This window comes from Mus caroli, unplaced genomic scaffold (genome assembly GCF_978045245.1).
Source record: "Mus caroli unplaced genomic scaffold, Mus_caroli_1 scaffold_8, whole genome shotgun sequence".
In the NCBI taxonomy this organism is placed as follows: domain Eukaryota; kingdom Metazoa; phylum Chordata; class Mammalia; order Rodentia; family Muridae; genus Mus; species Mus caroli.
The window spans coordinates 126701816-126725181 of record NW_028227263.1 but is presented as its reverse complement, the minus strand read 5'-3'; the positions used below and the strand labels follow the sequence as shown (position 1 = coordinate 126725181).

General features: G+C 51.0%; 2 protein-coding genes across 2 annotated transcripts; both read left to right on the top strand.

Annotated features, from left to right (window-relative positions):
* Positions 1-3500: 3500 nt before the first annotated feature.
* Gng8 (G protein subunit gamma 8) lies at positions 3501-5195 on the top strand. Its single transcript, XM_029480112.2, has 3 exons — positions 3501-3632; positions 4697-4782; positions 4994-5195. Exons 2-3 carry the CDS (start codon positions 4699-4701, stop codon positions 5120-5122), a joined length of 213 nt encoding a protein of 70 aa, XP_029335972.1. The 5' UTR covers positions 3501-3632; positions 4697-4698; the 3' UTR covers positions 5123-5195.
* An 11512-nt stretch (positions 5196-16707) lies between these two features.
* On the top strand, positions 16708-20988 carry Ptgir (prostaglandin I2 receptor). Its single transcript, XM_021168939.2, has 2 exons — positions 16708-17803; positions 18844-20988. The coding sequence occupies exons 1-2, from the start codon at positions 16952-16954 to the stop codon at positions 19237-19239; spliced, it is 1248 nt and encodes a 415-aa protein (XP_021024598.1). The 5' UTR covers positions 16708-16951; the 3' UTR covers positions 19240-20988.
* Positions 20989-23366: the final 2378 nt, after the last annotated feature.

Sequence of the window (23366 nt, the reverse complement as noted above, 5' to 3'; positions counted from 1 at the left end):
TGTTTGCTATGTAGCCAAGGCTGGCCACATGCTGAATCCTGGAATTACTGGTATGTGTTTTACCTGTGGTTTCCTGCACAATAGGAATCCCTTTACCAACTAAAATACAACCCCCCAGTCTCCTCCCCCACTCCCCCTTTTAGGCTGGTCCACTTTCTAGCACCAGTTGAGATGGAACTTACTGTGTAGTCCAGGCTATTCCAGAATTTCTGGTCCTCCAGGCTCATCATCCCCAGTGCCTGGATTACAGGTACCCTAGGACTTGATTCTAGACAAAAGCCTCTAAACTCTACAAGGAACATGTTGACAGGGTCAGAGGCAGAAGGCAGAAGCCAGCTGAGGAAGCCATGAAAATATCGAAGCTGAATTGAGTTTGTGGGAAGAAACTGGATTCTGGACTTACTTTAAGATGCTTAATGATTAAGGACTTCGAGATGGTTCAGCTGGAAGACGGCCTTTGCCACCAAGCCTGTGGGCCCGAGTTCCACCCTGGCACCCGCATGATGGGAGGAGAAATCCGAGGCTCCCAAGGTGGTCTCAGTTCCACACCAAGGCTGTGGCACTGGCACACACCTCCCCATACACACAAAAACTAAATAAGTAAAATGTAAATATATATTTAAATAATCAAGAGGCGGCTGAGGTCTGCAGATTAGGAGGGGGCTCGAGGTTATCCAGACCGTGTCTGTTTGTCCTCCATCCTCCTTCCTCTAGCCTTTGGTCCGGAGACGGACTTGTCACCCTGCCTTTCCAGCTTTAAGTAAGCCGGGTTTCCTCCCCAGTGGCGGCCGAGGCCAGATCTGGGGATGAAAACCAGCTGCGGGAGGCGCCGGGCTCGGCGCGCGCCCAGGCCCCTCCTAGGCGCCGGCAGACACCAATCTTTGGCTCCCCTCCCCCTCCCGCAGTCCCGGCCCCAGGCCCTGGCACGTCCGGCGCGCCTGATACTTTCCAGATGTGGGCCGTGTTCTCCTTCCAACCTGGCCCTGTGAACCCACGAGGGAGTGGGGGCAGGGAGCCAGGGTTCCATACTCCCAACTCCAAAAAGCTATCAGGGTGGCTCTGACTAGTCATCCCAGCTCCCTTGGAATGGCCAATGCAGGAAGGTCGCAAGTTCAAAGCCTGCCTTGGCCACAGAGAAAATTCAAGGCCAGTCTAGCGCAACTATAGGAGACTGTCTCAAAATGAAAAAGTAAAAAAGGGCCATGGGATGCAGCTCAGTGGTAGAGCTCTTGCTTAGCACATACGAGATTTTGGATTCTATCTCCGGTACTGCCAGGTGGGAACTATTAGAGGCTGGTATCTTTCCCCACCAGTTTGGCTGTGAAAATAGGGTTGAGCTGTCTGCAAAAGAAACGCTTCTCCTTACTCCACCCCTGCCCAGGGTTCCAGCATCCCAGAGAGCCAGAATGAAAAGGAACGTTAAACCCCGCCCTCACATCCCTTCAGGCCACGCCCCATTCAACACACCCCACAAAGCCCCTCCCTTGATCACACCCCACAGCATGCTCTCTCGCTATAGGCACGGCCTCCGCCGTGTGGTCCTGCGGGGAAGGCTCCCTCTGTCTCTCTTGTCTTTTGGCCGGCTTGACTCGGTCTCTGAGTGTCTCCAAGGCACAGTCTGTGTATCTGTCTCCTGTGGCCTCTCCCTGTGCATCCCATCTATCCTTCGCCTGTCTCTCTGTGAACTTAGTTCTGTTTCTCTTTGCAGTTCTCACCGCTCTCTGAAGTACTCTGTCCCATTTTCCGTCCTCTCACTCTGATCCCTTACTTCTTTCACTTTCCTAGGAAGCCATCTCCCTCTCTTATCCTTCTTGGGTCCCCCAGATCTCCCGTTTCTATCTTCTGCTGGTCGGACAGGGACGCCTAGTCTTCGCCTCTTTTTCTGCTTGAGCTCCTACAGCGACTTTGGCTCGCGGTCGCCACCGTGTGGCCAATAGGGAGTCCTTGATGGCGGCGAGGCAAGCAAGCGATGCTGTGGTCTGGACGCGATGTCCAGAGGTGGTGCGACCCACGCCAGTGTAAGGGCACGCCTCAGAGGTGGTGTGGGACGCCAGCAGATGATGTGTGACTGTATGACAAGGTGAGATTAGGAATGACAAGAAAGGATTGAGTGGGACTGTTAGAGTAGGTGAAATGTGTGGCTGACACTTGTTACACTTTATCAGCGAGACTGTGGGCCACTGTGTATGGCATTGGACCTGAGAGAGGAACTGCCTGGAGACTGTTCGTAAGTCTGACCATATGTAAGGGTGGCCACGCGTGTTACAGAGCGTAGAGAGTCAGGGGAGCTGGAATGCCCAAGTGATCAAATGATCGAATGCAAGAAGGAGGCTCGGGAGAGGGACCTAGTGTGGCCAACTGTGTGGATGTGACTATGTCTGCCACACTGGTGAGTCCTGGGGAACTGGTGACCACGTGTGACGCTGAGAGGTTTGCTTGCGTTTGTGACTGCCTGTGCAAAGGTGTGTGATTGTTCTGGGTGGCAGAGGTGAGTGTACAGGGTCTTTGAGACAGGGAATGCTGAATGTAGAAGAGAGAGACAGTGTGTGAGTGTGACAAGGGTTTGTGGTATAGACTTCAAGGCCCAGCAAAGGCTGTGTCCACAATGGTGTGTGTGTGTGTGTGTGTAAAAGACCATGTTATCAAATGTCAACAATGTATGACACCAAAAGACATTGTGCCGCTATGATAGCAATGACATATGACACAGTATGGGGAGGGAGAATGTGGGCCACTGTGTATCAGGAAATTGACCAGGAGTAAATGTGACCACACAAAGGCGCTCCTGGAAAGAAAAGCACATGTTTCTTTGCCACACTAGGCAATGGGGTGCTTGGCGGTGAGGCTGAACGAGTATGTGGATGTGTGAGACTCCAAGACAGTGTGAATGTGAACTTCAGAAGTTAAAGCTGCACTGGTAGGTAACGATGTATACATTTGACTCTCTAAGATACTGTGCCTGACTGTGCAGTGGCCTCTGCTGTGAGAAATCATGAGTGTCAGCAGTGGGCAGGTGTATTAGAACCTTTGTCATTGTGTGCTGGGTTAAGCATTGGGGGGAGGGGGGGCTGGGTTACTCAGTGACCCAGCAAAATAGGATGCATCCCTGTGTGAGCGACTTTTGAGTCTGTGTGCTGTGATGTCCTGTGATGGGGTGAGGCTGCTACTCTGATGGCCTGTGAAAGAGTAAGAGGCTGAGTGGGAAGAGGAGAGGCTTGTGTGCATGAGCGTATACACCTGGAGGGCCCGTTTTTTAGTGCAAGTGTGACAGAGGGACTCCAGAGAAAGACAGGCTCTAAACACGAATGACAGAGAGAGAGAGAGAGAGAGAGAGAGAGAGAGAGAGAGAGAGAGAGAGAGAGAAGAAGAAGGAGGAGGAGGAGGAGGAGGAGGAGGAGGAGGAGGAGGAGGAGGAGGAGGAGGAGGAGGAGGAGGAGGAGAAAGAGAAAGATTCATCGTTGCAAGGACTCAGAGACAGACACCCAGGGCATGGAGACAGGTGGTGCTTAGAAGGAGAAGGCGGTCCTGAGGGGCTGCACCCCAGGGGAGGGGGCGGGGCTGGGAAGGGGACCAGCCACCGCCTCTGTCAGCCTCTGTCACCCATCAGCCATCCCAGCCCTGAGCTGCAACAGGTAGGTAGGAAGCTCCTGTCCGGGTCCTGGTAGCTGTTTAGATGGCCACTATCTGTCTCTGTGGGACTGAATGAGTGAATGGGTGACTGAGAGAATCAATGACTTTATACTTCCGTGTGTCTCCATCTTCTCCTCTGTCCTTTCCTTCTGCCTGTGCCTCCCAATCTCTCTCCTTTTTCCTCGCTCCATTTCTCTTCTAACGCTGCCATGTTCCTCTCTGTCTGGGTTTCTCCTCTCCCGTCTCTGTTTCCCTATCTCCTCCCTTTCTGGTCCGTCTGTAGCTGCCTCTACTCCTTTTGTTCCTTCCCCCTGTCCTCTTCCTCATCATCTCTCCCCCAGTATCTCTATCTCCATCCTCAGTCTATTTTTCCTTCTTCATGCCTGTCATTTCTGTCACTCTGTCCCTCCCTTGGCTTTTTCACTTGTCACCCTCTCTGCCACTCCGAATGGCTGGCTGGGTTGGCTTGCCCCAACCCTCTCCCCTGCCTGCTAATGAGCAGAGGAGCCTTTGAGTCAGTCAGGGCTGGGGAGGGGGTGGGTCCCTGAGGGTGGCAGAGGGGGCAGCTGCTGCTGAGGCCCTAATGAGGCCTCCTCTGTGCCCCTCCCGCCGAGATCTTAATTCTCAGTTCTCCCTGGAGTCGCTGCTAATTGGCCTGGGGAGGGGCCCCCCTTCCTGGCTCAGGCTCTATCCCCCAGGGGGTGAGGGCACCTGGATGAGTAGATTCTGATCAAGCACCTGTGGCCCTGTCCTTCTGGCCCTCCCTCCTCCACCTGCCTCTCAGCCTCCCATCCTGTGCATCCATCCCTCCTTCCTTCCCCAGCCCCTCTGCTCTTCCTCCAGCAGCCTCTTGATACCTCCATCCGTGCACCCCTCCATCCTCCTGTCTTCTTGAGTCGTCATCCTTTCCTCTACCTGTCTCTGGGATCCCATTCACTCATAGTCCCAACCACGTCTCCTGTTACTGGGTCACGCCACCCCTTCTCACTACTCCCCGGGGGATCCAAGAGTGTTCCAGCCCCCAGTCCACACTCCTGCCAGACATTTAACCCCTTTCCTGCTGCAGCCATGTCCAACAACATGGCCAAGATCGCTGAGGCCCGCAAGACCGTGGAGCAGCTGAAGCTGGAAGTGAACATCGATCGCATGAAGGTGCATTAAGCCGATGGGGAAATAGGTTGAGGGTCTGTCTGCATTAGGCTCCGTTGAGGGCGGAGCCTAGAGCTGAGGTGGGATGGGAAGGTGGGGACTGGGACGGGGGCGTGGCCAGTCGAGGCGTGGTCAGGACACGGGGCGGGAATTTGGAAGCTCCCGGGGAACCAAGCCAGAACTGATCAACTGCATCTCTATCCCTCACCTGCAGGTGTCGCAGGCAGCAGCCGAGCTTTTGGCTTTCTGCGAAACCCACGCTAAGGATGACCCACTGGTGACTCCTGTCCCCGCCGCCGAGAATCCCTTCCGCGACAAGCGACTCTTTTGCACCCTGCTCTGAGCCCTCAAGACAGCTTTATCCTCCCCCTCAGAAGTATGAATCCAATAAACTTGCTGACTTGGTGGTGCCTGCACTTTAGGGGAAAAACGAGTCAAGAGCAGAACGTGGGGGCCACTTTTGGGGGTGGGGGTCTGCGTCCGTCTCTTCTCTTTCCTTCTGAGCGTGTGTGGAGAGCTTTGTGGATGGTGAAGCACTGCAGCCCCGCACGAGATGAGTATGTTTCTATTTTTTTTTTTTCATTTTCCCCATGAACTTGAGACACTAGTTGCAGGATAACCATTTCACATCTGTTGGAATTGAAGGTCTCCTTCTCAGTTAGTTACACAACCGAGAGGTCCTAACTGAGGCGCCAAGTACTAGCTCCCTGCCCCAGCTGCCTCAAGTCCTCTGTTCCCTTCTAGGTGAGACCTCCGGGCCTCTGTGCTCATCCTCCGAAGAGCCAGGTTTCACATGGTGTTGTCCATACCACTGGCTTATTTTGAAAACAAAATTTTTTGATGATTTCTTTTTATTTATTTTTTTAAAGATTTATTTATTTATTTATTTATTTATTTATTATATGTAAGTACACTGTAGCTGTCTTTGTCTTCAGATGCACCAGAAGAGGGCATCAGATCTCATTACGGGTGGTTGTGAGCCACCATGTGGTTGCTGGGATTTGAACTTCGGACCTTTGGAAGAGCAGTCGGGTGCTCTTACCCACTGAGCCATCTCACCAGCCCCTCTTTTTATTTTTTTATGTGTATTGATTGGTGTTTTGCTTGCATGTATGTCTATGTGAGGGTGTCAGATCCCCAGAACTGGAGTGCTAGGAATTGAACTAGGGTCCTCTGGAAGAACAGCCAGTGCTCTTAACCTCTGAGTCATCTCTCCAGCCCTGATTTATTTGTTTTTGTTTTTTTAAGATTTATTTATTTATTTATAATATGTAAGTACACTGTGGCTATCTCCAGACACTCCAGAAGAGGGAGTCAGAATTCATGACAGCCAGTTGTGAGCCACCATGTGGTGCTGGGATTTGAACTCAGGACCTTTGGAAGAGTAGTCAGTGCACTTAACCGCTGAGCCATCTCGCCAGCCCCCTGATTTATTTTACTTTAAATTATGAATATGTGTATGTTTGTGCATATGTGCACATGAGTGCAGATGTTCAGAGTGGGCAGAGGAGGGGGTGTCAGATTCCCCTGGAGCTATTGTTAGAGAGACTCTGAGCTGTTATGTGGGTACGAGCAACCAGACTCTGGTCCTCGGGAAGGGCAGAGTGGATTCTTGACTACTGAGCAAACTCTCCAGAAACACACCCACACGAGGCCCTCTCATTCCTCCTTCACAGCCTCTCATTTCCTAGCCCGAGCTGTCCCGGGATTGCTTTGTAATCCAGGCTGGCCTCAAACTCACAGAAATCTGCTGTCTCTGCTTTCTGAGAGCTGCGATGAAAGGAATACATAAGAATGCCTGACTTCCTGGCCGGCCCCCTTTTAGGTACTGGGGATTAGAACCCAGGACAAACAAGCAATTTACTACAGAACCACGCCCCCAGTCCCTCCCTCGGGGATTCTAGGCAGATGCCTCCTCTTAAACCATTTCACCAGTCCTCGTTTTACTGTACGTTTTTCTTTTTCTTTCTTTAAAATTTTTTTCTTTTTGTTTTTTCAAGACAGGGTTTCTCTGATAACCTTGGCTATCCTAAAACTTGCTCTGTAAACCATGCTGTCCTCAAACTCAGAGATCTGCCGCTGCTTCCTGAGTGCTGGAATTAAAGGAGTGTGTCACATCTGGCTCCCCCTTTTTTTTTTTTAAGATTTATTTATTATTATAGATAAGTACACTGTCGCTGTCTTCAGATGCACCAGAAGAGGGAGTCAGATCTCATTATGGGTGGTTGTGAGCCATCATGTGGTTGCTGGGATTTGAACTCAGGACCTTCAGAAAAGCAGTCAGCTCTCTTAACCACTGAGCCATCTCTCCAGCCCCTGGCTCCCCTCTTCAGTTGCTGTTTAGAGACAGGGTTTCACTGAGTTTCTCCGGTTTCAGGCCTGTGCTACCAGGTCTGGTCCTCTTTAACTTACTTCTGTCTTCAAACACTAACCTCGTTCTTAATCCATCCATCCATTTACTCTTCCAAAACATCCCTGGAACAGTCCTGACTTGGGCAGTGCTGGGGATATGACCATGGCAGAGACAGCCTTGGTGCTGCCTCCACTGGGCAGAGCTGAGATTAGACAGTTCAGAGAGTAGGGGGAGAGGGGGGGCAGGGGGAGGGGGAGGGAGAGGGAGAGGGAGAGGGAGGGGGAGAGAGAGAAACACTCCTGGCTCAGCTGAGAGGTCAAAGAGGGGTTCCTTGCAGAAAGGACATCCGGGCTAATATGGAGGGTTGATAAGATTTGGGGACCTGAGGGCTGAAGAGATGGCTCAGCAGTTAAGAACACTGACTACTCTTCCAAAGATCCTGAGTTCAAATCCCAGCAACCACATGGTGGCTCACAACCATCCGTAACAAAATCTGACACTCTCTTCTGCAGTGTCTGAAGACAGCCACAGTGTACTTACATATTATAAATAAATAAATCTTAAAAAAAAAAAAAGACTTGGGGACCTGATTAAGAAAATCATTTGGCGGGCTGGTGAGATGGCTCAGTGGGTAAGAACACCCGACTGCTCTTCCGAGGGTCCAGAGTTCGAATCCCAGCAACCACATGGTGGCTCACAACCATCCGTAACGAGATCTGACTCCTTCTTCTGGAGTGTGTGAGGACAGCTACAGTGTACTTACATATAATAAATAAATCTTTAAAAAAAAAAAAAGAAAATCATTTGGGGGGAGGATATAGGGGACTTTCAGGATAGCATTTGAAATGTAAATGAAAATATCTAATAGAAAAATAAAAGGGGGGGGGGGCTGGTGAGATGGCTCAGTGGTTAAGAGCACCGACTGCTCTTCCAAAGGTCCCGAGTTCAAATCCCAGCAACCACATGGTGGCTCACAACCACCCGTAACGAAATCTGATGCCCTCTTTTGGAGTGTCTGAAGACAGCTACAGTGTACTTACATATAATAAATAAATGAATCTTTAAAAAAAAAAAAGGAAAAGAAAAGAAAATCATGTAATTAGTGGGGACAGTGCTCCTGACTTTAATCCGAGCATTTGGGTGGCAGAGGCAGGCAGATCTCTGAGTTCAAGTTCAGCCTGGTCTACTGAGTGAGTTCCAGGGCATCCAGGGCTACACAGAGAGACAAACCTTGTCTTTAAAAAACAACAACAACAAACAAACAAACAAACAAAAATACAAAAGAGAAAGTCCTGTCATCAGATGGCACAAGAAGCAATGCATTAAGGAGTCAACCACTTGGGAGCCCCCTCTGCATCCCTCCTGCTACTTTCTTAATTTGGGGTTCTGTGGGCTCCAAATCAGCCATGTTTTTCTTAACTGTGAGGACAAAGGACCCTGTTCTATTTCCTGTACACACTCTAGAACAGTGTATATGTAGCTTGCAATTGTGGTTTGGAGGCTATTTTTGGCCTAGATGATGCTTAAACATGTTCTTAATTTGGTCGTGACGCAGAGAGGATTTCTCATCAAAGTCCTTCCGGCTTCCCTGAGGGTAAATTTTATTTTTTATTTATTTATTTTGAGAGGCAATTTTTAAAAAGATTTATTTGTGTATATGAATACACTGTAGCTGTCATCAGACACCCCAGAAGAGGGCATGGGAGCCATAAAGATGGTTGTGTGCCACCATGTGGTTGCTGGGGGTTGGATTTAGGACAGCCGCTAACCCCTGAACCATCTTGCCAGCCGGAATGGATTTATTTTTAATGTAGGGTTTTGCTCTGCAGCCATGCTGGCTTCAGACCCACTTTCTTCTTGCTTCATCCCTCTGAATGCTGGGATATGCCAACATGCCTGGCCTTCCCTGCGGTTTTATAAGGCTTCTGGGCTTTCCAGATGGGCAATGTCACCACCATGCCCTGTTACATCCCTGTTGTGTAACTTTCTTAGGAGGCACACATGAGCAATTATTTGTTTATCAGTGACAGACAAAAGAAATGATTCTACCCGGATCTAGCTTGGGAACCCAATTAGTTTACTGAGGTCACTTACAGGAACATTGGTGACTCAAAGGCAGCCACGTCACTGAAAAGCCCACCGTGGCATAGTTAATGATGCAGGAAAACAGCATCCCCGGAGCTCCTAGATCCACAGAAGAGTGTCTTCTTCCACAGCTACTGTTTACTGCTTCTAAAGGGGCTACAGGAGTCTGAGGACAGAATGAGTGGTTTTAAAGTCAGTGAGCGTATGGCCAAATAGATAAATTATTTTCCCCTAGTTTGTGTGTGTGTGTGTGTGTGTGTCCACGTGTGTGTGGTGGCTGGGTTGTGTGTGTTGTGCCTGGGTTGAGTGTGTATGAACGATCATGTGCACATAGGTACTCGTTTGCACATTGTACGTGCATGTATGCGTACAGGTATGCAAAGATGTTTTTGCATGTCATTGTGTACACAATGCATGTGTCAGTGCCAGTGCACATATACACATGTGTGTGTGTGCATATGGATTCTGTGACTTTCTGAGCTTCCTAGGCCTTGACAGTTCCTTTGTTTTTTGTGTCTTAGGTGCCTCCCTCTTCCCTCCAGAGGAGAACATTTTTAGTTGGAGGAACAGCTACAGAACAGTAGGCTAAGGAAATCAGAGTTGCCTTTCACCCTGGGGGCTGCTTAGGGACTTCTGACAGTGGAATGAAAAGGGAAATGTTGTTTCCATTGAAACTAGGGAGGGGCTGGTGGGGTGGCTCTGGCAGTCAGGTGCTTGTCATAGGAGCCTCAGTTAAAGCCCTAGCAACAATGTAACAAGCTGGGAATGGTGAAACTCAGTTGTAATCTCACTGCTGGGGAAGCAGAGACCCTGCGGCTGACACTCACTGGTTAGGCAATCTAGCTAAATCTGTAAACCCTAGGTCCCAGGAAGGGACACCATCTCAAACAAACAAACAAACAAACAAACAAAACCGGGGGGGGGTCGGACTTGATTTATCTAGTTATCTGTACATTCACTGAATTCAAAACTACTCATTCCCTCCTTGGTCTCCCTTAGACACGTACCACTTCAGAGTCTGTTATTTTTGCTGATGGAGACTGGACTCTCTGTCTCCTGAAGTGGCTCACTGGGCTTTCCTCCCCAGGAGGCCTTGCACGAGCCTGCTAAGTGCTCTACGTTTGCATTGGATTAGGGTCCCCTGGGCCCCAACTCAGCTTCCTGTAGAACGGAGGCAGGAGCAGCTGTAATTACATCTTGGTCCTGCTCCCACTTCTCAGCCCTCTCCAGTCTGGTTGCATCATGTCTGTGGGAGCCCCAAGGGAAAAGGGGGACAGAGAGAGCCAAGGATGAGCTGGGGGTGGGGGAAGGAGTTGGGGAGGACACCTGGTGGGCACAGGTTCCAAGGCTGCTGGATTGCCATAAACCTCACAGCTCAGAACCTGAGGGAATCTGGGCTCACAGAACTGCTGAGCCCCAAGTTTCAGTTTATTTATTTCTTTTTACATTTGATAGTGATTACGTGTGTGTGTGTGTGTGTGTGTGTACACGAGTGCACATGTGTATGAAAGTCAGAGGACAATTTGTGAGAGTTGGTTCTCTCCTTCTGCCACATGGGGCCTGAGGATGAAACTGTTGGTGGCAGGTGCCTTTCTCTGCTGAGCCATTTCACTAGCCCTCCAAGTTCTTCTCTCTCTCCATCTCTCCCTGTTTCTGTCTCTGTCTCTCCAAGGTCTTACTTTTACAATGTAGCCCTGGCTAATATAGGACAAATGATGATCCTTTTGTTTCTGCTCCTGAATGCTGGGATTTTTTTTTTTCTTTCCTAAATTGGGATCTAGCTTTGTAACTTTGGTTTGCCTCAAGCTCCTAGCAATCCTCCTGCCTCCTTAGCTTCTCTGGTGCTGTGATTACAGACAAACCGTTATACCTGTTTTGTTTGTTTGTCTGTCTGTCTGTCTGTCTGTCACTCTGTAGCCTAAGCTGGCCTTGAACTCAGAGCAATCTTTCTGCCTCCTCAGCCTCAGGGGTGCTGGGGTTAGATGTATAAACTCCACCAGGCTCTCCCTTCCCAGAGTCTTACAGCCTTGTGAGGAAGAACCTGGAGAGCCTAGAACAGTGGTTCTCACCTGACCCCCTTGGGGCCACTGGGAAACACAGCAGATACTTAAATTACTGTTCATAACAGAAGCAAAATTACACTTATGAAGTAGTAACGAGGATGACTTTATGGTTGGGATCACCACAGCCTTGGGAACCGTGTTAAAGGGTTGTAGCATTAGGAAGGTTGAGAACCGTTGGCCTAGGCTGTTGAAATTTAGTGCCCTTCCATACTGGACTCTGTGTAGTCTTGGCTTCCTCCTGCACCTTGAGGGTTTGGGGGAGGCTGTTGGGAAAGCTCTGGGGGCTAGTTGGCAGGAGGGAAGTCAGGAGACGGGGCAGGAGGGGGGGAATGACAGAAATTGGGAGGAAGCTAAACCTAAAGTGGGGGCAGGGAGACAAGGCTAGTCCTAGCGTCACCAGACAGACGCCAGAAGCACTTGATTAATTAATCTCATTAACTTCACAACTCCTAATAGCGCTGTCTCTGGTCACCCTAGCTATTTCCTGTCAGCGCCAGCTCTGATGTCAGCTTCAGGGACCAGGATTTAGCTGGAGTCAGACACAGGCTGAGAGGTGGAGGCAGAGTGTGTGCACGCCTAAGGAAGTGCCCCTTCCAGGCCCCCCACGCCCCCACCCCGCACTGGGTTGTCCATTCTCATGAATAAGTTCCCTGTCTCCTGCTCTCCACTCCACAAGCTCTGGAGCAGCGTTTGCCTGGCTCTGGAGACCTGGGAGAAAAGAGAAAGCTCAAAGCCCTAAAGAGCAGGACAGCCTGGAAGGGTCTAGAAACTTCTTGAAGCAATGTGAGGGCAAAGTGAGACAAGACAGGTCTGACAGCATGTGTGGGCAGTGGGTAGCACACGTATGGAACACATGGGTGGAGTGAGGCACAGACATGGTCCCAGGAAGGAAGGGACCAAGGTGTCAGGGCAAGTGGGGTCTGCAGCAGGAACTGACTGCACTGGACCTCTTACCTAGACTCCACACACCATGTGGCAGTACACATCCTCATTGCATGGTGTCTTGTATTCTGAGCCCCTCTCTGTCCCTCCAGCCTTACTACACAGTGATTGTTAGGTTTGTTGAATGAATGATAGCTTCAACACCCATCCGAGAGAGGAAGAAGAGCCTCTTATTTTTACATAGTACCCCACGCGTGGACATTTGTTGAAGAACACACCAATACTTCACAGTGAGTGGTAGAGATGGGGCTGGGAAGATGGCTCTTCTTGTAAAGGCACCTGCCACCAAGTCTGAGGGCCTGAGTTCAACCCCCAGGACTCACTCACATGGTGGAAGAAAAGAACTGATACCCACAGCTGTCCTCTGACCTCGGTATGCCTTGGCACGTGAGCAAAACATACATAAACTCAATGAATAAGATATAAAATTACCAGCCGGGCGTGGTGGCGCACGCCTTTAATCCCAGCACTCGGGAGGCAGAGGCAGGTGGATTTCTGAGTTCGAGGCCAGCCTGGTCTACAAAGTGAGTGCCAGGACAGCCAGGGCTACACAGAGAAACCCTGTCTCGAAAAACCAAAAAAAAAAAAAAAGATATAAAATTACTGTGAGCATGTCTGCAAAGATACCTGTGAGCTGGCAGTACACATGTCCTCACACACTTCACAAACATGTGCCTATCTGTGCATAACACACAGCAGCAAAAATGTATCCGTGGAGGAGGGATGGCTCAGTGGACAAGGGCGCTTGCTCTTGCAGAGGACCTGGGTTTAATTGCAGACACTCACATGGTGCCTCAAAGCTGTCTATAACTCCATTTCTAGGTGATCCGGCATCTGCCTCTGACCTCCGTGGGCATCAGGCATGCATGTGGTTGTGCAGACATACATGGAAACAAAAATACTTATACACATAAAATGAATAGTTTGGTTTTTGTTTGTTTTTGTTTTTTGTTTGGTTGTTGTTGGTGGTGGTTTTTTTTGTTTTTGTTTTTTGCAATTACATATCTGTATACCTGGCCATACCTTTGCACACCCATCTGGTCACTATCTGTGCACACCCCTACCTGTGACTCCTGTGTGTCTATCCTCACCTCACAGAAAGCAGCCAGCTAAAGACCTGGCCAATGAAGAGCTAATGAAGAGACCCACAGAAGCTGTGTAGTATCTCTCTCTCTCTCTCTCTCTCTCTCTCTCTCTCTCTCTCTCTCTCTCTCTCTCTCTCTCACACACACACACACACACACACACACACAGACTCACACCTTAACTTGTAGTCTCACATGCTAAGTTCTCAGTTCCCATCATCCTTTCTCTGTTCCCCGCACCCCCCCCCCCCTCAGAGCTGTGTCTCTGAGTAACTGACAGGCCACTCTCTGTCTGGCCTGTCCTTCCTCTTCTGAAGAACCCTGGGGTCCCCTGGGGAGGCTGAGTCCTGCTGTCTGTAGTGGGTAGAAGGCAACTTGCTGAGTCACCCTTACAGGACAGTGCTCCGTTCCCAGAAATCATGGTGAGGGGTGCAGATGGCACACCCCTCACACGAAGGGGCACCAGACAAGGGGGCACACAGAGCCATGGGTAACCTTGGCATAGATCCCAGGGTCCCTTTGCCCCCTCCTCAGGAGAGAGCTATGGCTTCTCTACCTGCTTCTGTTTGGTTCTGCCCTTTGTGGGGAGAGTCTTATACAGCCCAGGCTGACCTGGGACTCACTGTGTAGTGAGGAAGACCTTGAACTTCTGATGTTCTTAACTACACTTCTGGAGCACACAGCTCCACACCCCAAGCTATCCACTTCTGACCTAGGAGCAGGGAGAAGCACCTGGAACAGAGGCTGGCACCCACAGGGTAATGGCTCCTAGAGGTCTAAGAGGGGAAACTGAGGCCTAGGAGAATGTGAGGGCTTGTCCAAGGTCCCTGGGCATAAGAGCCAGGGGACTTCCCAAATAGTAAGTGATGGTGATAGGGACAGGAAGTCAGCAGGAGAAAGCTCCGGGAAGCAGAGGTCCCACCTCCTCCTCCAAACTCCCCTGTTACTGAGACAGGACGCCAAGCCTGCCAGGCATCATCCTTCATTAATATGATATGACTTCCTGAGTTCCCTCTGCTCTGCCTGGGAATCAGAGCCCATGACAGGGACCACATGGCCTGCAGGCCTGCCCCTCACAGCCTCCCACCCCAGACCCCTCACCCCATCAGGTTCCTCACTTCCCAGGGCAGAGCTGGATGGTCCTTTGGGGATCCCCAGGGCAGCTGGTACTGGGGATCCATCCTGTCGGAAACCAGGAACGCCAGCTGGGTGGCAGCTGGGCATGGGTGATAGGAAGATGTGGTCACCACGGGGCGGGGGGGGGGTGCAGAGAGGGCAAGGCAGCAGCTGCCTGCAGTCCAGCCCTGCATCAGGAACTCCCCTGCCCTTGGACATGGAACATCTCTGTACTGGCCTTTCCCCTGCTCCTCGGCAGGTGGGATACTGGATATACTCAGTCATATGCCTGGGACCCATATCATGGAGGAAGAGACTAGGGTGAGCCACCCTTTGCCCAGGGCCATAATGCATCAGAAGGTGATGGGTCACATTGCTACAGAAATGAAAGTCAAATGGATGTGTGACCTCTTCACTAAAACAGTTTCCCTGAAAAACAAGGGTGTTGCCAGGCAGTGGTAGCACATGCCTTTAATCCCAGCACTTGGGAGACAGAGGCAGGCGGATTTCTGAGTTCGAGGCCAGCCTGGTCTACAGAGTGAGTTACAGGACAGCCAGGGCTACACAGAGAAACCCTGTCTCAAAAAAAGAAATAAAGAAAAAAAAGAAAAGAAAAAAGAAAACAAAGCTTGCAGGCCTTGATGCCAAGCAGACACTTGAGTTTATCCCAGGGACCCACAGGGTGGACACACACACACACACACACACACACACACACACGCACAGAGAGAGAGAGAGAGAGAGAGAGAGAGAGAGAGAGAGAGAGAGAGAGAGAGAGAGAGAGAGAGAGAGAGAGAGAGACACGGGGGTGGGGGAAAGAGAGAGAGAACTGAGACTCCTGCAAGTTGTACTCTACACCATGAAATGGGTGCACCCATACACACACGCACAAGCACGCGCGCGCACACACACACACACACACACACACACACACACACACACACACATATCTTTTTGTTTTTTTAAGGTTAAGGTCATTTTTTGGTTACATAGAAAGTTTGAGGCCAACCTTGGCCACATGAAATCTGTTTAAAAAAAACAGCAGAACAGCAGCAGCAGCAAGAACAGATTTTTAAAGAAAAGAAAAGAAGAAAAGAAAAGAAAAGAAAAGAAAAGAAAAGAAAAGAAAAGAAAAGAAAAGAAAAGAAAAGCTACACAAGGTGACTGGGGTCTCTAAGGTCCCCTTTGACCCTCCAGCAGGGACTGTGGAGTCAGTGAAGGTCCCATCACCTCTGTACTGACAGCTGGGCTGACACTGGTCTGAGGGAGACGGCATGGTGTGTGTGTGGGGGGTGGTGTTGCTGAGGGAGGACGGATGGAGCCTTGTGTGTGGGAGCAGAGCTGGAGCCTGAGATGGCTATCCATCGCCAAAGTGTTAGTATCGGAAGTCAGTGTCATGAGCGGTTGGCCTGGGGCCTGGTAGTGCTATGGTGAGAAGGAAAGGTCAACCTTTAATGGTGGGTCACCAAAGCCCTGTGAACTGCAGATCATGCATGGACTGTGCGTCCTGACAGACACAGGACTCTGAGATCCTGAGCTAGGAGCCCACGGATGAGGTCTGGTCAGGCGGCCTCCTTCCTCAACTCCTGGAAGGAGTGAATTGTGTCCAGGGTCCAGGACTCTCCATGGTGTCTGGAAAACACTACATCATGGAGGAATTTCCTTGTCATTTCTCAATCCCAGGGCCGGGGCCTCACCCCAGGGCCTGAAGCCCAGAATAGCTCTCAGAGGCTGTTCACACGCAGTTCAGGCCATGGCTAAGCTGGAGAACCACTCAGCACTAGGACCTGTCTGGCTTCCTTGGGTTGTTGTTGTTGGTGGTGGTGGTGGTGGGGTTCTGATCCTGGGTAACACGAATAGGGACTTAGATATGAATGCATTTGGAGAGGGGTGGGGCAGACAGACACAGAGATAGAGACAGACAGATAGACATATAGACACAGAGATGAGATGCTGAGGAGGGGGCACGTATGAAAAACAGAAAAAGTTGAGTGGGGTGGAGGTGGCAGCAGGTGACTGTGCTGTAGACTGTATGAGGAAGAGGCAGGAGGAGAGGCAGAGGCAAGAGATGGATACTCAGAGAAGGAGATGGGGTACAAGCCAGGGAAAGCAGGCAGGGAGCCCGAGGGGGCCTCTGGAGACCAGCACAGGGGGAGGAGGGCGGGGCAGAGAGGAAATGAAAAAAGCTGGGGCGAGGAGGCAAGATGAGGAGGGAGGGGGAGGGCGGGCCCTAGGAGGGAGAAGCTGACAGAGATCTACACAGACTCGCACACAGACAGGAGAGACTGAGGGACTTCAGAAGGCAGAGGTGCCGGAGGGTCCAGAAAGCAGAAATGTCAAGGAGGTGACAGAGAAGTGTAGAGAAAAGGACAGGGGGTAGGGGACAGGGAACACTGAGGCACCAAGGGACAAGGACCTGACAGAGAAGGAAAGAAACAGGAGAGGGACAGACACAGGAGAAGACAGAAACAAAAGACAGAAACACACGGCAACTAGGAATTGACTGGCAGATCCCAGATCCTGTGAAGATGATGGCCAGCGATGGACATCCTGGACCCCCTTCTGTCACTCCTGGGAGCCCTCTCAGTGCAGGTGGCAGAGAGTGGCAGGGCATGGCAGGCTCCTGCTGGAATATCACCTACGTTCAAGACTCGGTAGGACCTGCCACCAGCACGCTAATGTTCGTGGCTGGTGTAGTGGGCAACGGGCTGGCATTGGGCATCCTGGGTGCCCGACGGAGATCACACCCATCGGCCTTTGCGGTGTTGGTCACTGGGCTGGCCGTGACGGATCTGCTGGGCACGTGCTTCTTGAGCCCTGCAGTGTTTGTGGCCTATGCTCGAAACAGCTCTCTGCTGGGCCTGGCCCACGGTGGGACGATGCTGTGTGACACTTTCGCCTTCGCCATGACGTTCTTCGGCCTGGCCTCCACGCTCATCCTCTTTGCCATGGCTGTGGAGCGGTGCCTGGCACTCAGTCACCCCTACCTGTACGCCCAGCTGGACGGGCCCCGCTGCGCCCGCTTTGCCTTGCCTTCCATCTACGCTTTCTGCTGCCTCTTCTGCTCACTGCCCCTGTTGGGCCTGGGCGAGCATCAGCAGTATTGCCCCGGGAGCTGGTGCTTCATCCGCATGCGTTCCGCCCAGCCTGGCGGCTGTGCCTTCTCCCTGGCCTACGCCAGTCTCATGGCCCTGTTGGTGACCTCCATCTTCTTCTGCAACGGCTCTGTCACTCTCAGCCTCTATCACATGTACCGCCAACAGAGACGCCACCATGGCTCATTTGTACCGACCTCTCGGGCTCGAGAGGATGAAGTTTACCACCTGATTCTGCTGGCCCTCATGACAGTCATCATGGCTGTGTGCTCCCTGCCTCTCATGGTGAGTGTCCCTCGGAGCTGGGGTGCAGGGGGAGGAGGGGAGGACAACATCCATCAGTGCTCTCCACTTGTAGTGTCTATTTGACAGATGTGAGGACTGAGGCTCAGAAAGGGTCAGATGGTGACTTTGTGTTCCATGTACTCCTGAGCACTCCAAGAAGTCTCTCTGCTTTCTTTCGCTCCACTAGACCATCTCCAGCCCTTAGCTGTCCTGTCAACACCTCTCAGCCGGCTCCCCTATCAAACACACTGTTGTGATAACAGGATCCACAGCTCACGAGCACTTGCTTTCTGCTGACACAACGCTTAATGGCATTCCAAATGCCTCTTCAGATGAATTTCAAATTGACCTTACACAATCATTTCAGAAGCACTGGGCAGGAAATGACACTGAAGTCCCATCCTGTCAACCTCTTTATAGAAAGATGATAGTGCTTGCTGCCCGAGATCACACAAGGCTGGCCGAGTCTCCTCCATCCTGGCTCTCTTCTCCCGGAGCCTGGGCCCTGCCCTTGTCCCCCACACCTTTCTTTCAGCCTCACGGGGACCTTGTGCTATCCCCTCCCACTATAGCAGCCAGTGCGGCTAGCCACATTCTTATGCTGGGGGTTGGAACACGGTTTGGAGTGCATTTGGGGGTGCTGGAGCCTTTTGAGGATTAACAATGTCTGACAAACGCATCTCCAAGGGTGGCTCCACACGAGGCTTTGGGAGCCTCAGTGGGCTCAGGCTTCTGTGTGGGCTGGGGGTGGGGTGGGGAGTCGCCTCAGCTGCAAACGGTGGGTCTGGTAGGTCGGTACCCACTGCCCCACCCTGTCTTTCCCCTGCCCGATGTTTGCTGTGTCCTGGGGCTTTCCTGTCCTCTGCTCCCCGGATGCCTGCACACGTTAGCAATTCAGCCTGCATCTTTCTTCATCTTATCTCATTTCCTTCCCCTCCGGCTGCATAAGTCCCCATCCCTGTGGGTAATGAGTGGGAGGTGGGGTGAAAGGATGGGGGAGGACCACCCATGATGCATCTGTCACCTGTCCTGCCCCTCAGATCCGAGGCTTCACTCAGGCTATCGCCCCAGACAGCAGAGAGATGGGGGACCTCCTCGCCTTCCGCTTCAATGCCTTCAACCCCATCCTGGACCCCTGGGTCTTCATCCTTTTCCGAAAGGCTGTCTTCCAACGCCTCAAGTTCTGGTTGTGTTGCCTGTGTGCCCGTTCTGTCCATGGGGATTTGCAGATGCCCCTTTCCAGGCCTGCATCGGGGAGAAGAGACCCCCTGGCTCCTACTTCTCTCCAGGCTAAGGAAGGGAGCTGGGTGCCCCTGTCGTCCTGGGGCACGAGACAGGTGGCACCATTGACTGCTGTGCCTCTGTCTGGTGGTGACGGCTGTTCTGTGGGAATGCCATCCAAGTCAGAGGCCATTGCTGCCTGCTCCCTCTGCTGATATCTGAGCTGGTCCTGCATGTCATCCTAAGCCTAGTGTCACAGGACCAGAAGCCAGAAGATCAGGGACTCAACTGATGGTAGCGGAAACCACATATTTGATCCCCAGAGTCTGGGGGTGTCTGCTGCTGCTTCTCCTCCTTCGGTATGGTGGCTAGAGGCCTTGGGAAGAGGGTGAGGGATGCCGAAGGTTCTATGGCTCTCAAGAAGGATTCTCTCAAAATAACCAGGGCCTGGGCAGGCTGCTCTGGCCCCTGGGCTCCTCCATCCATCTCTCTGTCTAAATATTTAGGGAGCAGAAAAATTCCCAGAGGCTTCTGTGGACTCGAGTCTACTGGGGTTAGAGTGTCTGCTCTCCTCTTCCACTGAGGGGGCCTCTGGCTGCCCACCCCAGGTCCCCAGGGGACACAAGGCATTCCAGCAACTTCTCTCAGAAATGTATCTGCCTCCCCCATTTCCCATCCCCTATCTGACTTGGAAATCTTGAACCCCCAAGAGGAAGTGAGAAGAAAGGAGGGCCACTGCACTGCAGGTGACATTGCTGGACACATGTCTGGCACAGAAATGGTCTGAGAAATGCCACAGCTATCTTGGGGAACTGTACTGTGTGAACTTTGGAGGAGGGCACAGGGACAAGGCGGAGATGGTGGTGATCTAGCATGCAGAGGCTCCAAAGGACTTCACAGGAATGCTTCCTAGGATGCATGTCCCAAGCCTGTCCCCCCATCCTGGAACAACTCACTGCCACCTTTCAGAACGGAACCACGACTCACCATCTTCGGAATCCCCACAAAAGTTTCCCTCATTCATGCAACAAACTCCCGGGGGACCCTGAAGTCAGCCGGCGCTCACTCTTCCTCCCTCGGATCAGGCAGGGTCGCAGAAAAGTCCCAGGCCTCCAAGCAAAGAACCCTGGGTGCTTGGAAATGAGCTGCCTGGCATGAGGGGAAGTGAGTCAGCTGGAGGGCCGGGCTGCGTGCGGGAGGGCAAGCCAGTGCTCCTGCTGATGTTTCTCCTGGTTCCTGTTTCTTAGACTCCGGTCGGTCGGTCTTTCGTCCTCCCACTCCTTCTGCTCGGCAGTATATTACCAAAGCCTCTCCGGAGAAAGTGGAACCAGGGCCCAGAGAGGGCAAAGCCCAAGCCTGGGCCACACAACAGAACTTTCTCACGGCCTCTCTGTGCCTCAGTTTCCTCAGCTCTAATCTGACAGGGGTGTCTTGAGGATGAAAGGACTCTCTCCCAAAAGAACAATTTAACACAGGACCTGGAAGGAAGCCACAGAGAGTGTTACTCTTATCTGTTACTGTTGTCTGGGCAAACATAGAAACAGAAAACTAGAAAACAAGGCAAGGATTTCTCCCGAGTTTTTTCTCCCAAGTAAGTATATTTCCATCACACTCAGAAAAAGCAAAGAGAATCGGGAGAAGAGAAAACAGGCAGAGGTAAGCTGGGTGTGGAGGTGTGTGCCACAACGCCTCAGCCCTTCATCAGGCAGGAGGTCAGAGTTCAAGGTCATCCTCCACTACATAGAGGGTTCAAGATCAGCCTGGGGTATTTGAGACTCTCAAAACCAAATGACAACAACAGATAAAATCACAAAACCAACCAGTCTGAGTTGATCAGTCAGTCCTCAGCTACTGAAAGGTACTATCTGATGCCAGTTGCTGACTTTGTAAATGATTCAACTACCACTGAATGGATAATTTGCTGTGAATGATACATGGTTAAAATGGTAATTTTTATTTACGGGTATTTTACCACAATAAAAAAAATGTAATACTGAAAAAATAACGAAGACTTCTAGAAACTTCCATGTTATTATTTTTTTTACATTATTTTATTTTATGTGGATGGGTTTTTGCTTGCATTTGTGGCTGTGTGCCTGGTGTCTGAGGAGATCAGAAGAGGACTTCAGATTCTCTGGAACTGGAGTTATAGAGGGTTGAGACCCATCATGTGGTTGCTGGGAATTGAACTCAGGACCTCTGGAAGAGCAGTCCGTGCTCCTAACCACTGAGCCATCTCTCCAGCGTGATTTTAATTGTTTGATTTTAAAGATGTGTGTGTGTGTGTGTTTCCTCTTGCTCTACGTCTCTTCGTCCTTGCTCTCCTCTCTGTCCCCCTTCCCCTCCCTCTTGCTCTACATGTGTGTGTCTCTCTCTCCCCCATCTCTCTCTTCCTCCTACCCGTATGTGTATGTTTGGACATCTTTGTATGTCCAGAAGCAAGCACCGGATCCCTTGGGGCTGGAGCTATAAGTGGTTTGGGATGTACAGTATGTTATGGGGGTGCTCAGACCTGGACCTCACATCCTAACTTTTCCACTGAACCTAGATCACCTTTAAATTTTTTAGACAGGGTCTCACATAGTCCTGATGATAACCTTGAATTCCTGATTCGTCTTCTACCTCTCTAGGCTGGGGTTGTAGGTGTAGACCACCAAGCGCAGTTTCATGTCCCAGAGGAATAATAGTGTGTTGGATGAAGTTATTAATGAAAACTCAGCTGGGCACGGTGGCTTACATCTGTAAATCTCAGCGCTGGAGCGGCTGAGGGAGGATTGAGTGTTGGAGGCTAATGTAGACCACTTAGAGAAGCACTCTCTAAAAACAGGAGCAAAGTGAGGTGGTGCCCTCCTGTTGTCTCAGGACTTTGGAGGTAGAGGCAGGAGGCTAGAAGAGGTTTGAGGTGACCCTCAGCCACAGAAAGTTTAAGGCCAACTCTGGCTTTTAATGTGTGTGGTTCAGGGGCTGGAGAGATGGCTCAGTCGTTAAGAGCACTCAGGATGTCAATGACCTGACTGCTCTTCCAGAGGTCCTGAGTTCAATTTCCAGCAACCACATGGTGATTCACAACCATCTGTAATGGGATCTGATGCCTTCTTCTGTTATGTCTGAAGACAGTACAGTGTACTCATATACATAAACTACATAAATAATTCTTTTAAAAAATGGTCAGCTCTTGCCTAATAGGTGCCCTGGACTTGATAGTCAATCTTCAGTACCGGAATGCGGGCAGGGCAGGGGTGAGACACGTATTTCATGGGTGTGGAAGAAAAGACCATACTTGAACTTTGCCTCCTCCTTGACCCCTTTTAGTCCCATGATGGCAGCCTGTCAGAATATACCTATGTCTGGCCTCTTACCCATTGTGGCGTGTCCTTTGTGATGTTAGGGACATGCCAGTGACAGACACAACCCTGGTTCTGCCCTCCTGGGTTTCATTGTTCAGTATGGAAGACAGCCCTGTGTTCAGGTGGACAGGGCTTGGAGAGGGTAGAGGGACACTAGGGAGGGCTTCCTGGAGGCGGAGGCTGCCCTGAGCCAGGGATTTAGGAAGCAATCCAGTCAAGTAGCAGGGCGTGTTTCTGTTGTGTTTTATTTCTGACTCTGGTGTCCAATGCCTCACTGGCTTCTTGGGCCTCTCATGTGTTACTAATTCATCATAGTTTCCCTTGAGCCCTCTGTGGGCCGGAAGCCACTCAGTGTCTGATGGAGCAATAACTGGCCCTGCTTGGCTCACAGTCCAGGGGGACAACAAATGAATAATCCCATCAATGTGTGTTACAGAAAGCATCTGTGTGAGATTTCAAGTTGGGCTGTGGACAGATAGGGCACGGGACAGAGTTATGTCTGTAAAGAATCCCGGGTACCTGCCAAAGTCTGGTGGAGTCAGGAACAGGCTGCTGGGAGTGGGTCTGTCTCCATCATGAAGACTATTCATTTACAAAAATGAGGGCCGGCCGGGCGTGGTGGCGCACGCCTTTAATCCCAGCACTTGGGAGGCAGAGGCAGGTGGATTTCTGAGTTCGAGGCCAGCCTGGTCTACAAAGTGAGTTCCAGGACAGCCAGGGCTATACAGAGAAACCCTGTCTCGAAAAACCAAAAAAAAAAAAAAAAAAAAAAATGAGGGCCCTCTCCCGTCCTCTCCTGCTCCGCTGGCCCTTTTTTCTGTGCAACTGATCCCCCTTCCACTTTAATGTCTCTTGACTTTATTCATTCTAAAACCTTTTAATAAGTTTTCTACGTTTATTTTTTTGTGTGCGCATGGAGGTGAGAGGCCAGCTTTCAGGACTGAGTTCTCTCTTCACTGTGTCGGTTCCGGGAACTGAACGAACCTAGGCTTTAG